The 15,992-nt window shown below is 43.6% G+C and overlaps 1 protein-coding gene across 2 annotated transcripts in view; it reads left to right on the forward strand.

Moving 5' to 3' along the window:
• GLRA1 (glycine receptor alpha 1) overlaps positions 1-15,992 on the forward strand; it is a 90,760-nt gene that overhangs the window by 71,569 nt on the left and 3,199 nt on the right. For both annotated transcript variants that reach the window (XM_043464282.1, XM_043464283.1), the window contains exons 6-8: positions 783-920; positions 3,017-3,231; positions 12,047-12,193. In XM_043464282.1, the coding sequence (XP_043320217.1) occupies positions 783-920; positions 3,017-3,231; positions 12,047-12,193 (500 nt within the window). The remainder of the gene's footprint in view (positions 1-782; positions 921-3,016; positions 3,232-12,046; positions 12,194-15,992) is intronic.

The raw sequence follows: 15,992 nt of genomic DNA on the forward strand, positions 1-15,992 counted from the left end.
TGCTGTGGCCTCAAGGCAGAAAGGGCACTTCCTTCTGATTGGGAAGGAGACAGGATACAGAGAAGGCTTTATGGAGGAGATCACAGGTGAACCAAGATTTTAACCAACGGGGTAGCTCACTTACTTGATTGGAAACACAGAAACCAATCTGACGAATTTAAAGACTGGAATTAAGTGGAAGGGCATAGGGGTTCAAACTCCTCACAGATTTGAAGGAGAAGCTAAAGTACAAGAACCAGGGAAGAGCGTTAGGCCACAGGAACTAACAGACCATTCCCTGGAGCACCACCTCTGAGGAGAGTCAGCACCAGCCAGCCCCCAACTTGCTGTCACTTTACTCAAGAGTCAAGGTTCTGGGGCAGAGAGTCTGATTGGCCTAAATGAGTCACCATCTTGACCTTGTCCCCCAACTGATAGCCCCACCATGACAGCAATACATACAGTTATTCCCCAGGGGCTGGGGGGGACGTGCTTGCAAGGATGGTGCACAGGCAAAAAATAGCAGGGGTCAGCTGAACTTGACAACAGAACTGAGAGCTGGGATGCTAAGGTGGGATGCTGGGAGGAGCAAGAGAGGTAACAGGGTTGTGACGTAAACACAAGCAATTAAACCAGCTTTAACCTCCCATGGGAGGAGGAGGGTGGGAAATAAAGCAATATAGTCTCATGAGTTCCATTGAGGGTCTGATGCCTCTTCACCCCTAACCCTAAACACCCCTGACTTCAATAAGCTTCAAATAAGAGCTTCCAGGTGGTGACTTCTTCTTCTGATCCCATCCCAGTTGGATACACCATGAATGACCTCATCTTTGAGTGGCAGGAGCAGGGGGCTGTGCAGGTGGCAGACGGACTAACCCTACCCCAGTTTATCCTGAAAGAGGAGAAGGACTTGAGATACTGCACCAAGCATTATAACACAGGTAGGTACAAGGGGCCACCCTCCTCAGGTCCCACCCTACTGCAGCAGGGCCAGAGCTCATCACAAACAGTCATGCCATCACTGTTTCAGTGGGTCTTGTGAGGTACCCATGGTGGGTCTAGTTCTGTATTTACTACCCAGGAGTTAAGGGAATGTCCCTTGAAGCCAAAAGTGGCTCCCACAGTTTCCTCTTGAAGTCCTGGGGCAAATAACTTGAGCTTGGACCACAGCTCACGACAAGGGGAACTGGGAGATACAGTCTTTCTTCCAGGTAGCAGTGTGCTCAGCTCAGGATAGAACCTAAGGCAGAAGGGAGAGCTGGCAGTGGGAGGACATCTAGCAGTGTCACAGAGGGGCTGGCATTTCTCAGAGGGCAAGAGCAGACAATGTTCCCACTAGATCTCAGGAGGGAGCTGCAAGCCGGCGCTGAGAATTAGTAAGCAGTGACGTTGGAAAGGGTCCCCTAGAGTGTGAGCTGTGAGGGGAGAGGGGAGAAGCCCACTCTCTATCTCAGCTCTCTACCTTCCACGCCTAGCCCAGGCTTTGCGGGAAGATTGAACACATGAATGAACTGCAGCAAGACCAAGACTGGCTTCGCCTGCCCTGTTTCAGGCGGGGAAGGAGCTTATGGCACATTGCGGACAAAAGGCAGCCAGTCAGTATGCCCGCTGTGTGGGGGGGACAGGGGGCCTGCCGTCTGAACGCAGCCCAGTGAAGTGGGGGCTCATGATAGGCTGTGACAGGGGCCAAGGAGAGGAGGAGGAGAGGGCGAGGAGTTGAGGGAAACCACTGTGCGTTCTGATGCAAGTGGAAGGCCCAGAAAAAAGCAGGCAGCCTGGGTTCTGCTCTGTTTAGGACAAGTATCCCTTTCCAGTGACCTCGGAGATAGATATCCTAGGAACTTCAAAAATACTCTCTTCTTCCCTGGGAAGCTGAGACTCAGAGAGAGAGCAGGCCAATCATCCCTCAGTCTCCAAAGGAATTTGGTTCCAGGCCCCTCCAATTACCAATATCCAGGGATGCTCAAAGCCATGGTCAGCCCTCCTCACTGGAGGATGCAGGGCTATGGGTCCGGAGAGCCAGTGAGTCCCCAGGTATCAAATAATCACAGCCGACTCTCATACACCACAGCGCTTTTCTCATTCATTATCTCAGTGGCCCTTCATTACCCACATTTAAGTAAGAGCTGAGTTCTGGGTTAGTTCTGTGGATTCAGTGAGAAAAGACTGGCAAGGCCCTAACCACACTGAAGGTGCAGTCCAGGGAACTATACAAAATTCCCCTGGCAACTGTGTGTCAGTGGACTGGAGCCAAGACCCCACCAGGGGACAGCCTGGCCCAGTTCAAGGGACACACAGACTGGGAGATGAGCTGTCCACAGGCTGGTGCAGAGGACAGAGAAAGAAAGAGAGAGAGGTCGACTTGCCTACTCAGTGTACTATGCCTTAAAGAATCCGATGCTCACATGAACAGAGCTGAAGGGACATGGGGAAAAAAGAGGCGCTCTGTCTAGGGGAGATGTCACCATTAAACTGCCATACAGGAGAGGCAAGATTCCTTGGCAGGTTGTGGGGTGGAAGAAGAACATTCCGGGCAGAGGGATTACCAGGCTCAAAAGCTCAGAAGTGTGAATGTTCAGAGGATTTTCAAGGCAAGGGCTAGAGTGTAGGAGTCATGGGTGAGGTGAAGAAAGAAGGGAAATGGGGTGGAAACAGGCTGCACTGTGAAGGGCAGACTACAGAGGCTGAACTTCTCCTTGTAGGTATTAAATAATCACATGATGAGGCTGATGGCGAGTGACATTCTGAGCACTAATGGTTTGTGAGGGCTGTGCTAAGGTCTTTACTCATTTTACCATCTCATTTACCACCGCAGTAAACATGAGTAGCCATGTGCGGTTGGTATTATTATCATTTATCATCATCATCATCATCATCCCCGATTTACCATAGATGAGTAAACTGAGACACAGAAAGATTCAAACGCTCCCCCAAGGACACGGCTAGTGTGAGGCTGGACCAGGATTCCAGCCGAGGCTGTTCTGACCTTGTTCCTATCCACTAGGCCACTTTGCCTTCCCACTCTAATTTCCTGCAGGCAAATTCACCTGCATCGAAGCCCGGTTCCACCTGGAGCGACAGATGGGCTACTACCTGATTCAGATGTACATCCCCAGCCTGCTCATTGTCATCCTCTCATGGATTTCCTTCTGGATCAACATGGATGCTGCCCCTGCCCGTGTGGGCCTGGGCATCACCACTGTGCTCACCATGACCACCCAGAGCTCTGGCTCTCGAGCATCCCTGCCCAAGGTAAGTCCCACTGCCCAAGAGCACAGAATACCCGGACAGACCTGGAGGACACACGTCTCCCTTCCCTGCCTGAGATCAGCATGCACAAGGAATTAGGCACTATTTCTTGATCCTCTAAACTCAGCAGGATCCAGCATTCAGACCCACAGAAACCTTTCCTCCAGAACATTTCCTGTATAGAACATTATGTTCTATACAGTTGCCAGATAACCACATTTTGTTCCATTCTCCACCAACACTAGACACGTATTCTGCTTCATCTGCTATTAACACTCAACTCCACTTCCTTCAGCCGCTTCACAGTAGTGCTAAGGACAATGTTCCACTCCTTTCACCACCAATGGCACTTTGTGTCTGGGGTCTTCAAGACCACACCATGTACAAAGATTCATAGGACTGAGAGACTCAACAAATGGTTGAACTCACAGCTAAGATTCCTTAGAGTGATTAGGATACACATTATCCTTAATCCATAGATTAAGGATACACAGCTAGATGGTAAGAGAAAAAGACACAGGCAGAGTCTAGAGGGATCCATGTGCAAGCTTCCTCACTCTCTCCATCCCATGAGGGACCACACAGAGTTCACTCTCACCACAGCAACAAAAACACAGCTATATGTGTGACAAGTTTCTGCCCAGAGAGACAGAGAAATTGTTTTGAGATTCATTTAAGATTCAATATTAAAGGTTTTTATTAGGTGCTGGTCACACAAGTACCCTCTGCCCACCACATCCCCAAATTCCAGACTCCAAAGAGGAAAGCAGGTGCTCAGCTTAAACCACACTGTTTATACCAGTGGTCAAAACATGGTGGGGCACCCTTATCAGTTAGGGACAGTGGGAATATAACCAAAATCCAAGTTCTAGATGTCAACCAAGGGCCAACCTTGCCAGCAGTTCCTTCATAAGATAGCAGTCCAGTGCCTGCTTTGTTGTACTCTTTTCTGCAGTACCTCAGTCTGATTCTGAAATTTTTTTTTCATTTATTTTTATTAGTTGGAGGCTAATTACTTTACAATATTGTAGTGGTTTTTGTCTTACATTGACATGAATCAGCCATGGATTTACATGTATTCCCCATCCTGATCCCCCCTCCCACCTCCCTCTCTACCCGATCCCTCTGGGTCTTCCCAGTGCACCAGGCCCGAGCACTTGTCTCATGCATCCAACCTGGGCTGGTGATCTGTTTTCACCATAGATAATATACATGTTTCATCGCAGCACTGTTTATAATAGCCAGGACATGGAAGCAACTTAGATGCCCATCAGCAGATGAATGGATAAGGAAGCTGTGGTACATATACACCATGGAATATTACTCAGCCATTAAAAAGAATTCATTTGAATCAGTTCTAATGAGATGGATGAAACTGGAGCCCATTATACAGAATGAAGTAAGCCAGAAAGATAAAGACCAATACAGTATACTAACGCATATATATGGAATTTAGAAAGATGGTAATGATAACCCTATATGCAAAACAGAAAAAGAGACACAGATGTACAGAACAGACCTTTGGACTCTATGGGAGAAGGCGAGGGTGGGATGTTTTGATTCTGAAATTTCTAATGTTAAACACCACCTTCTGTTCAGTCAGTTCAGTTCAGTTCAGTTGCTCAGTCGTGTCTGACTCTTTGCGACCCCATGAATCGCAGCACGCCAGGCCTCCCTGTCCATCACAAACTCCCGGAGTTTACTCAAACCCATGTCCATCGAGTCGGTGAGGCCATCCAGCCATCTCATCCTCTGTCGTCCCCTCCTCCTCCTGCCCCAAATCCCTCCCAGCATCAGGGTCTTTTCCAATGAGTCAACTCTTCCCATGAGGTGGCCAAAGTACTGGAGTTTCAGCTTCAGCATCAGTCCTTCCAATGAACACCCAGGACTGATCTCCTTTAGGATGGACTGGTTGGATCTCCTTGCAGTTCAAGGGACTCTCAAGAGTCTTCTCCAACACCACAGTTCAAAAGCATCAATTTTTCAGCGCTCAGCTTTCTTCACAGTCCTTACATTCACTATTAACTCTTGAAGCATGTTCTGCTCTGTTCACTATTAACACTCAGCACCTTTCACTCCACACACTGCTAATGCCAGATACACGTTCTGCTCCACGCACTCTGTGCTAGAACCAGCATTCTGTTCCATTCTTCTCACACCAGACACAGCAATCCACTGCATTCATACCAACACCAGACACTAATCCTCCTCCAGTCAACTTGACAATGAATGCAACACTATTCCTTTTACTGTTAACACTAGACCTCACATTCTGTTTAATTCACATTTAACACTAGATGGAATGTCCCACGTCATTTACTATTAATGCCAGATGCCACACGCTCCTCCGCTCACCCACACTTGAGGTAAGAGCGCTCGGCTCCATTCACTACGAGCACTCGATGCCTCAATCTGCTTAACTCTCCTGTATCGAGTGCTAGGTGCTGTTTTCCACTATGTTCGCTACAGTCATTGGAGCCACTTTCCACATTCCTCAACACCAGACCCAACGTGTGTGTGTTAAGTCGCTCACTTGTGTCCAATTCTTTGCAACCCCGTGGATTGTAGCCTCCCAGGCTTCTCTGTCCATAGGATTCTCCAGGGAAGGATACTGGAGAGGATTGCATTCCCTTTTCCAGAGGATCTTCCTGAACCAGGGATCGAACTCTGGTCTCCTGCATTGAAGGCAGATTCTTTACCATTTGAGCTATAGGGAAGACCCAACATGGTGCTCTGCTATTAATGCCAGACACCAACCATACCCTGCCCCCTTCAGCCTTATGCTAAATGCAACATTCTGCACCATGTGCAATGAATACGGCACTTCACTTTCTGTTCTGATGCAGAAAAGTTGGAAGAATAAGCAACGAATACCTAGTAGCCTTCACCTCAATTCCAGTTATCATTTTCCACGTTGTCTTTATCTTTCTCTCTAGGTAAGCAGGTAGACAGATGCGATTTTTACTGAATCATTCAAAGGTTACAGACAGCATGACAGTTCACCTCTAAATAAGGACTAAGGATCACTTGATATTATCACATCTAAGAAATTAACACTAATATAACAATATTACTGAATTAGAAATAATTCCATAATTTCATCTATAAAGAATCTTTAAATTTTCCCAATGGTCCAAAAACTGTCATTAGTAGACATGGTGAGGGATCCAATCAAAGATCCAATAAAGATCCACATTGCATACAGTTTACTCTTTTAATCTAGAAGAGTCTCCCCACTGTTTTTTTTCTTGTTTTTCATGACACTGACTATTCCATTAACTTTTAATGTGAGCCACGACATTCTACTCCAATTGTCATCTATGCTAGACACCACTCTCTCCTCTATATCCTCACAAGAAAACTCAAACAATCTGCCCTTTGTACCATTAATGCTAGACTTTGCATTCTGCTACATTTACTATAAAAGCTTGAAACAAACCTTCTGTTTACTGTTACCAGCTGACAGCACATTCTGCTCTGTTCATTTGCAACAGCAGGAGGAATATCCTGCTTCCTCTTCCTTATGTTAGGCTCAACATGCTGCTCCTCTCTCTATGAATAGTCTACCCCACAGTCCCCTTCATTTATAACTGACTCTAGACTCAACATTCTGTTCCATTCATCGTTTCACTGGCCTTGAGAGTGGGCTCCGTTTGCTAATAACACTCAACCTGATATTCTTGCCTCTTTCAAAGCATAAAATTCAGTGGCATTTAGTATACTTACAAAGTTGTATACCCTCTCAGCAGTGTCTAATTCCAGAACATTTTCATCACCCCACAGAGAACCCCCCATATTCATCAATAGTCACTCCTTGTTCTCCCCTCCTACCAGCCTCTGGCAACCACTCATCTACTTTCCACCTCTATGAATTTGCCTATCCTAGATGTTTCACCTAAGAGGAATCACACAATATTTGTGTCTTTATGACTGGCTTCTTTCTTTCTTTTTTTTTTTTCATTTATTTTTATTAGTTGGAGGCTAATTACTTTACAATATTGTAGTGGGTTTTGTCATACATTGACATGAATCAGCCATGGATTTACATGTATTCCCCACCCCGATCCCCCCTCCCACCTCCCTCTCTACCCAATCCCTCTGGGTCTTCCCAGTGCACCAAGCCAGAGCACTTGTCTCATGCATCCAACCTGGGCTGGTGATCTGTTTCACTATAGATAATATACATGTTTCAATGGCTTCTTTCATTTAGCATAATATTTTCAAGGTTTACATATGTTATAGAATGTATCACTACTTCATTTCTTTTTATGGATGTGTAATATTCTGTTGCATGTATAGATCACAATTCATTTATCTATTTATCAGTTGATGGACATCTGGGTTATTTCCATGTTTGCCTGTTTTTAAATAATGCTGCTGTGAACAAGCATTTCCTATGTATAAGTTTTTGTGCAGACATATATTTTCAACTCTTAAAGATATATTATTATATGGTACATTATAGTCATTATATTAATATATACTATATATTATATATAAGTTATAGGTATATTATATACTCAACTTTTCGAGGAATGCCGAATTATTTTCCAAAGTGGCTATACCACTTTATAATACTGCCAAGGTTTCATTTTCTCCACATCCTCATTAATGTTTGTTATGCTATCTCTTTGATTATAAATATCTCAATAGATGTGAAGTGCTATCTCATCGTAGTTTTGATTTGAGTTTTCCTAATAATGTTTAGCATCTTTTCATGTGCTTATTCACCATTTTTATATCTTCTATGGAGAATCTATTCAAATCTTTTACCCATTCTTTAATTGGGGCATTTCTCTTTTTATTGTTGTAATAATTCTTTGTGTATTATGGATTTTAAACTCTTAAGAACATGATTTGCATATATTTTCTCCCATTCTACAGGTTTTCAACATTGATTAAAAATGTTCCTTATGCACAAAAGTTTGTAACTTTGAGGAAATTAATTTAAATTTTCTATTGTTGTTTGTACTTTTGGTATCATACTTAAGAAACTAGTGCCTAATCCAAGATCATAAAGATTTACATGTACATTTTTTCTAAGAATTTCATGTGCTGTGCTTAGTCGCTCAGTCTTGTCCAACTCTTTGCAACCCCAAGGACAGTAGCCTGCCAGGAAGCTCCTCTGTCCATGGAATTCTCCAGGCAAGAATACTGGAGTGGGACGCCATGCCCTCCTCCAGGGGTCTTCCCAACCCAGGGATCAAACACAGGTCTCCCGCATTGCAGGCATATTCTTTACCATCTGAGAGTTACACAGTTTAGCTCTAAATATAGTGTTTCAATCTATTTTGTTTATTTTTGCATATGAAACGAGGGAGGGATATCATTCTTTTGTATGTGGATATCCAGTTATCCCAGCACTGTTTGTTAAAAAGATTATTCTTTCCATCCATTGAATTTATATCCTTCTCAAAAGACAACTGGCCATAGGCTTTGACTAAGTAAACCCAAAAATATGGGTTTACTTCTGGACTTTCAATTCTATCCCATTGATATATACATATATACACACACACACAAATTTATCTTTATGTCAGCATCATACTCTTGAGTATCATAGCTTTATAGTAAGTTTAGAAGTAGAGGAGTGTGAGTCCCCCACCTTTGTTCTTTTTAAAGATTGTTTCACCCATTTTGGGTGCTTAGCATTTCCATATGAACATGAATATAAAATTTTAAGATCAGCTTGTCAATTTCTGCAGCAACAATAAAAACAAATTTTAGTTTTAAATGCATTGAGTCTGTATAGGAACTTGGGGAGTATTGACATCTTAACAATATTAGGTCTTCTAATCCATGAACACAGGACATCTTCCCATTTATTTAGATCATCTTTAATTTCACTCCACTGTTCTCTAGACCCCACAGTTTCTAACAAGAAATCAGCTGTTAATCTTATTGAGTATACCTCGTACATGATGAATTATTTCTCTTTCTTCTCTTAAGATTCTTTTTCTTTGGCTTCAGACAGTTTGATTATGGTGTGTCTAGGTGTGGATCTCTTTGAGTTTATCTTGCTTGGGGTACATTTAGCTTCTTTGATGTGTACATTAGTGTTTTTAATCAAATTTGGGGAAATATTGGCTGTTATTTGTTCAGAAATTCTTTCTGCCTTTTTCTCTCTCTCTCTCTCCTTCAGAAATACCCATCAAACACAGGTTAGTGCACTTCATGATTCCCCACATGTTTCTGAGGCTCTATTCATTGTTCTTCATTCTGTTCCTCAGACAGGATAACCTCAAGTTCACTGATTCTTTCTTCTGTCCACTCAGATATGTTCTAAATTCTCTCCAGTGGAAGTTTCAGTTCATTTATTTTACTTTTTAACTCTAGAATTTCTATTTGGTTCTTTTTTGTAGCTTCTCATGCTCTACTTAGTGAGACTTCATTCCCATACTTTTCTTTAGCTGGGTAGCCAAGGTATTTTTGGTTCTTTGAACATATTAAAAATATAACTGATTTAAAGTCTTTGTGTATTAAGTCCAATATCTGGGCACAATTTTTGTTGACAACGTTTTCTCCTTTGTATGGGCCTGACTTAATCAATTCAGGCTTCTATAACAAAGTACCATAAAGGGGGTGGCTTACAAACAACGTAAGTTTGTCTCACAGTTCTGGAGGCTGGAAATCTGAGACCAGGATGCCAGGGTAGTCTGGTTCTGGTGAGGATCCTCTTCCAGTTACAAACTGCTGACTTACTGTTGTATCCTCACATGGCAGAAAGAGAGTAAGCTAGCTCTCTGCACTCTTTCTATAAAGGCACTATTCGCATTCATGTAGGCTCCACTCTCATAACCTGATTACTTCCCAGTGATCTCATCTCCAAATACCATCATATTGGGATTAGATTTCAACATATGACTTTTGGGAGGACATAAACATTCAGTACATTGCATTTGCCATACTTTCTTATTTCTTGATATGTCTTAAATCTTTTTGATAAAAATTATACATTTACATAGTATAATATGGCATGTCACTGAGCCAAGCGGTTTAAAACTTTGCTGTAGCCTTTACTTTCTGCTTATTCAGAGTTGACAGCTAAGAGCCTTCTCAAGTCACCCTGGACACGCACATAGGCCTAAAAATGCACATTGGTTTCCAGGAATATATCATAGTTTTATGGACAGCTCATTCCCCAGATTTTCCTTTTATTCTTTTTGATCAACCAATTGTTTGCCTCAACTGTTACCAACTGCCTGAGGCTGATGTAATGTTCAACACTTGCCAGTGATTGTTTTCAACAAATGCCCTCAAGGAAAAAGCTGCTCACAATTGGGACAGCTCCAAGTCAGGTCAAATAAAGACAGCCTTGTGAGTGGTCTCTTTCAGAGAACCATAAAACAGGTCAAATAACAATTCCCTGAGAACATAGCTTTAAAGAAGCTCCTACTCTCTTCTGCCCCATCCAGTGGCTGTCAGGATACTGGTGTTCACTGTGCCTGCAGGCTGTTGCTTTACAAGACTAGCACCGAGCCACACATGAGAGGATGGGAATAGGGCAACTTAAAACATCACAAAGGAAATAAAAACATACATCCACAGAAAAACTTAAGTTCATAGCAGCATTTTTCCTAATAAGAGCCAAAAGGTAGAAGCAATCCAGATGTCCTTAACTGATGAATGGATCAATGATATGTGTTATATCCATACAGAGTACTATTATTTGGCCATAAAAAAGTACAGATGTACAGAACAGACTTTGGGACTCTGGGAGAAGGTGAGGGTGGGATGTTCTGAGAGAATAGCATTGAGATCACCAGCCCAGGTTGGATGCATGAGACCAGTGCTCAGGGCTGGTGCACTGGGAAGACCCAGAGGGATGGGATGGGGAGGGAGGCAGGAGGAGGAACACATGTAAATCCATGGCTGATTCATGTCAATGTATGGCAAAAACCACTACAATATTGTAAAGTAATTAGCCTCCAACTAATAAAAATAAATGAAAAAAATAAAATAAAAATATTAAAAAAATAAAATACTGACATATACTATGATACAGATGAATATTGAAAACATTATGCTAACTGAAAGGCCACATATTGTATGATTCCATTCACATAAAATGTCCATGATTGGAGGAAGAGAATTTGGGGAGTAAGGAAATGATAGATAAAAGGTAGTAGGTTTCTTTTTGAGGCGATGAAAATGTTCTAAAATTGACTATGATGATGACTGTATATAATTGTGAAGATATAAAATCATTTATTTCTATACTTTAAATGTGTATGATACATGAATTATATCTCAGTAAAGCTGGGTTATTTTTAATGCCATGAAGCCTGCTGTTCTTACTGGGATTCAACTGATTTTCCCAAACAAATGTTTACAGGATTGCTGTTAGACTTTGATTCATTAACAGAGTTTGGAGAAAAGTTGGTTCTGACCACTTTTTATGGAGTCCTCACTGCTTTTTTGTGGGGGGAGAGTTTTTGAAGATCTCGCTCTGCCATTCTCACTAACATCCTCCACTTACTTTTACCATTAGGTAAAAATTCTCCTATCACCTTCAGTCTGAACACCACATTGTATTCCATCAATGACAGAATGATGGACACACCAACACCAACCCCCTTCTCTTTAGGGCTCTTCTAGGCACCATGTTCTTTTTTTCTCAATATTCTGTCCAGTCTTCTTGATGAATTTCTCATCTGTTTCCTTCTGTACCCTCCATCCTAATATTCCAGCTGAGAGGAAACAACAGAAGATGATGGGGAAGGGGGTTTCTAAGGAGCAGAAAACATTCCTCCGTACTCAATATTTCTCTCTGTTCTCTCCTCATCTTCCTGTGTTCTTCCCCCCACCTCCACCCCAGGTATCGTACGTGAAAGCCATCGACATTTGGATGGCCGTGTGCCTGCTCTTCGTGTTCTCAGCCCTGCTTGAGTACGCTGCCGTCAACTTTGTGTCTCGGCAGCACAAAGAGCTGCTCCGATTCAGGAGGAAGCGAAGACATCACAAGGTAGGCCTTTGGCTCAGTGCTGGTGGTAAACAAAAGAGCTCTGTGCAAGCTTGTCTTATGATACTTGTTCTGCTGTACCATTCTCAGTGGATAAAGCATGCACAAAATACAGATCAAAGTCCTACAAGTCCTAGTTTCTCCTCCCATAAATAAAGCCCTGATTGGGTTTATGGGCACTCATTCTTCTAACACTAATAACACTAATTATCAGGTTACACTTGAAGACAGAATTGATGGAGCAAACACTGATGGGGCCAAGATAGAAACTAGCTATAAAACCAAACCATGGAAGGCGGTGGGATGTTTGCTGGTGTTTTCTATAAGAGTGGGCCGCATTGTTTCAGTGGGCCTGATTCCAGAAGCGATTGGTATCACAGAACATGAGATCTCAGAGTAGAATGTTGTTTCCAGGCCTTTGTTTCCTACCTTCAAGAAGAGGCAAGCTGCAAGGTCTTCCCCTGGAGTGAATTCTCTTCCCTTATGAGAGACAGAATAAAGAAATACTTTGAAATTAAATATTAAAGTATGCATTTAAATATGCAAATAATACCAAGTTTATCTTGTCATTGCTGCTGCTGCTGCTAAGTTGCTTCAGTCGTGTCTGACTCTGTGCGACCCCATAGACGGCAGCCCACCCGGCTCCTCTGTCCCTGGGATTCTCCAGGCAAGAATACTGGAGTGGATTGCCATTTCCTTCTCCGTATCTTGTCATTAGGGTTATGAAAATAAAATAGTACATTACTATATACTTGAAAAGTTTGAGTCCTAATGAAGAAAGGCAGTTAAAAAAAAAAAAGAAATACTTGGCAGGGACTTCCTTGCCAGTCCAGTGGCTAAGACTCCATACTTCTATTGCAGGGGGCCAGGGTTCAACACCCAGTCAGGGAACTAAGATCCCATATGCTTAACATTCCACAAGCTGTGTGGTGCAGCAAAAAAACAAAACAAAACAAAAAAACCTGGCAGACCGCCTCTGAAAAGTCACCAAACTCTGTTAACTCTGTGGGAGCAAAGTGGCTCCATACCCAAGTCTGTAACCACTTCCCCAGGAGACCTTTCTCCTAGGAATCAGACAACTTGCTTTTCTCTCCAGTCTCATCTTCATGTCACTTTTTCCCTTGCTCTCTGAGCACCATCCACACTGGCTTTTTTCATAGTTCCTCAAACACACACACAGGACTTCAGGTGTCTTGTTCTGTCCAGCCAGGTTGCTCTTCCAGTGGACTGGTGGCTCTTCCAGCGCACTTTGCTTGGTATGAACCTGCTCATTTTCCAGTTCTCAGCTGTGGCATCTTTCCCTGATACCCTAGTCAAGGTGCAGGCCCTGTATTGAGGTGCTGCTGGCAGGCTGTTAAGTGTGATCCGGCAGGTTGTATCCGAGGGCCCCAGCCAAGGAAGCGCTCTTCTCTTAGATCCTGCCCTGGCGTGGACTGTATCAGCCAGAGAAAGTGATCCCACTTCAGACACCCAGAGTAGGCGGTGCCACTCGTCTGACATGCACAAAGACACTTTATGTCAGCCAAGACGATACTCAGTTTCTTTCCTTCTAGACACAAGTTATAATTACACATTCAATCAGGAGTTTGTTCCATGCACACCATCCACTGAATGGTTAAGTTCCATCAGGTCAGGGACCATATCTACTCTTGCTCAGTACTACTGATACAGCCCTGCTGTTTACCACAAGACCTGATAGATAGTCAACATGGAATAGGAATTTGCTTAACAAATGGACAAAAGGATAATAAAAAAAAAAACTAATGGAATAAAAAAAGGAGACCCTGCAGTCTGAGAGGCTGCCCGGGAGCTTTTCCAGCTATAGATGAGGGCAACCAAGAACTCAAACACTGGCCACACCACACACCCAGGCCCTACCTGCTTTAGACTGACCTACTGAAAGCAGCTGTCTACCCAGCTACAAGTGCTGGGACAAAGGACTCTGCCCTTTGAATTCTCTTTGCTATGTGATTTTCAGCTAGCCTCTTCTAGGGACCAGCATCCGCGTCTGTAAAATGGGCACAATGGTGGACTGGTGAAAGATGAAATCAGATCCCAACATAGCTTTAAGTTATGCTCCTGCCACACAAGTACCAGGAATTAAAATGATTCCAAAGGCACACATTTCCCTCAGTATGTTTCTTAAACATCAGCAATCTGATTCGATTAACTTCTAGCAGTTTACCGCAGGCGGCAGGCAGACGTTCCGAGACAGAGGCTGTCCATGGGAGTTAGGATAAAAGCTGCACTGGAAGAGGGAAGCAAGCATTGTGGATGCAGCCAGACAGACAGGACTTTGAAAGATCCTGGTTTTAGTCTTTCCATTACTGTCCATCAGATACCTAGCCTCTGATTCTTATCAAAATCTAAGCAAGAAACTGACCAAACACAGCTATCTCTGGGATTTACTGCTATTTTCCCTTTTCCCCGACCAGGTGTTAGCAGCTTTCTGCATTTCCCTCTGCAAAAAGAATGTCAATAATTTATCACAGAGATGCTTACAGGAGAAGACTATGTCCAAAATACTTGACTGGTACCAGGTCACTAGACTGTGCCCTGCATAGCTCCAGCAGGCATTATATGCATGGACTAAAATGTGAATGCGGCCCCTTGCAGATATGTAACATTGTGGGACCTACAGTATTTGCAAAGGCTGCCTCCACCCTTGCCAAATGCCTACCAGTATTACCTACTAGAGAAAACAAAAACTTTGTCTCTAGCCAGGTAAAATGTGAATAAGGCCACTGTGCAGATTTGATCAGATTCCGCTGCTGGGTCCCTTCCTCATTCTCTCACAGCATGTTGGTGCTGGAAGAGCTCTCAGAGAGGGTCCCATCCACTCCTCCTGTGCAGATGATGACAAAGAGGAGGTGCAAGTGACCAGGATCTTGGAGGCACTGATGGGAAAGACATGGAGGCCTCCCAAGACCCATGGCTAATCTCAAAAAACACTGACCACACACCACCAGCCGCTTATCTGTTCATCAGTGTCTCCATCCTGAAGCAGATAAAAATAGTCCTGCATTTATTAGATCTTAAATAGGAACTAAGATTTACCCCAAGGCAGAGGTCAAAAACTAGTAGCTAGGTCAGATTCACCATGCAAATATCTTTAAGTTCACCAGCAGTATCTTAAAAATCTGGAATGAAGTGCCAGCATTTCAAATCACACTTCCAGCTTCACTCAAAACATCACAGCCCCTGGTCCCTCTGGATTCACATCCCACATGGTACAGGCTCACTGCAAATGCCTTTAGGTGAGGAACACAGTCTGCCACCCCAGTTCACTTCATCACTATCTCTCCGGCCTGGCCCCTGGTTTGCATCTGAATAGTGTGACTTTGTGCCTACAGGCTCTGAACTTGGCATAGATGTCAGAAACAAGACGCAGAATCAGGCTCACCATAAAAAACAGCTTCTTTTGGAGTAAGGCCCTGTGGATGTGGCTTGTAGGCTGGCCGTATATTAGCTTGGGCTGCAGAAACCTCCCTTTAGCAGAAAGTTTGCAGAGCGGGTTTTATGCCCCAGATGGTGAGTGAAGAGGAACTAGCCACATGCCTGAGTTTCTCTGAGCCCATGATCTTGGCCGGGCTCCTCGACTCCCACCACCCTCCCATGTTACCTCATTTGCTGGGCTGAAACCATCTGGTCCTCGAATTCCCCAGCCAGCCTCATTAGTCAGATTATTAGGAAATCTCTGTGAGCCCGACTGGGCAGGCACACTACCAACCTCCCTGGCTTCGATCGGATTTCCCGTTCCAGTCCCGCGCAGCTCCAGATGCAGTTGGGCATTCATTGCCTG

The sequence above is a fragment of the Cervus canadensis genome, chromosome 4, assembly GCF_019320065.1.
Source record: "Cervus canadensis isolate Bull #8, Minnesota chromosome 4, ASM1932006v1, whole genome shotgun sequence".
Taxonomy (NCBI): domain Eukaryota; kingdom Metazoa; phylum Chordata; class Mammalia; order Artiodactyla; family Cervidae; genus Cervus; species Cervus canadensis.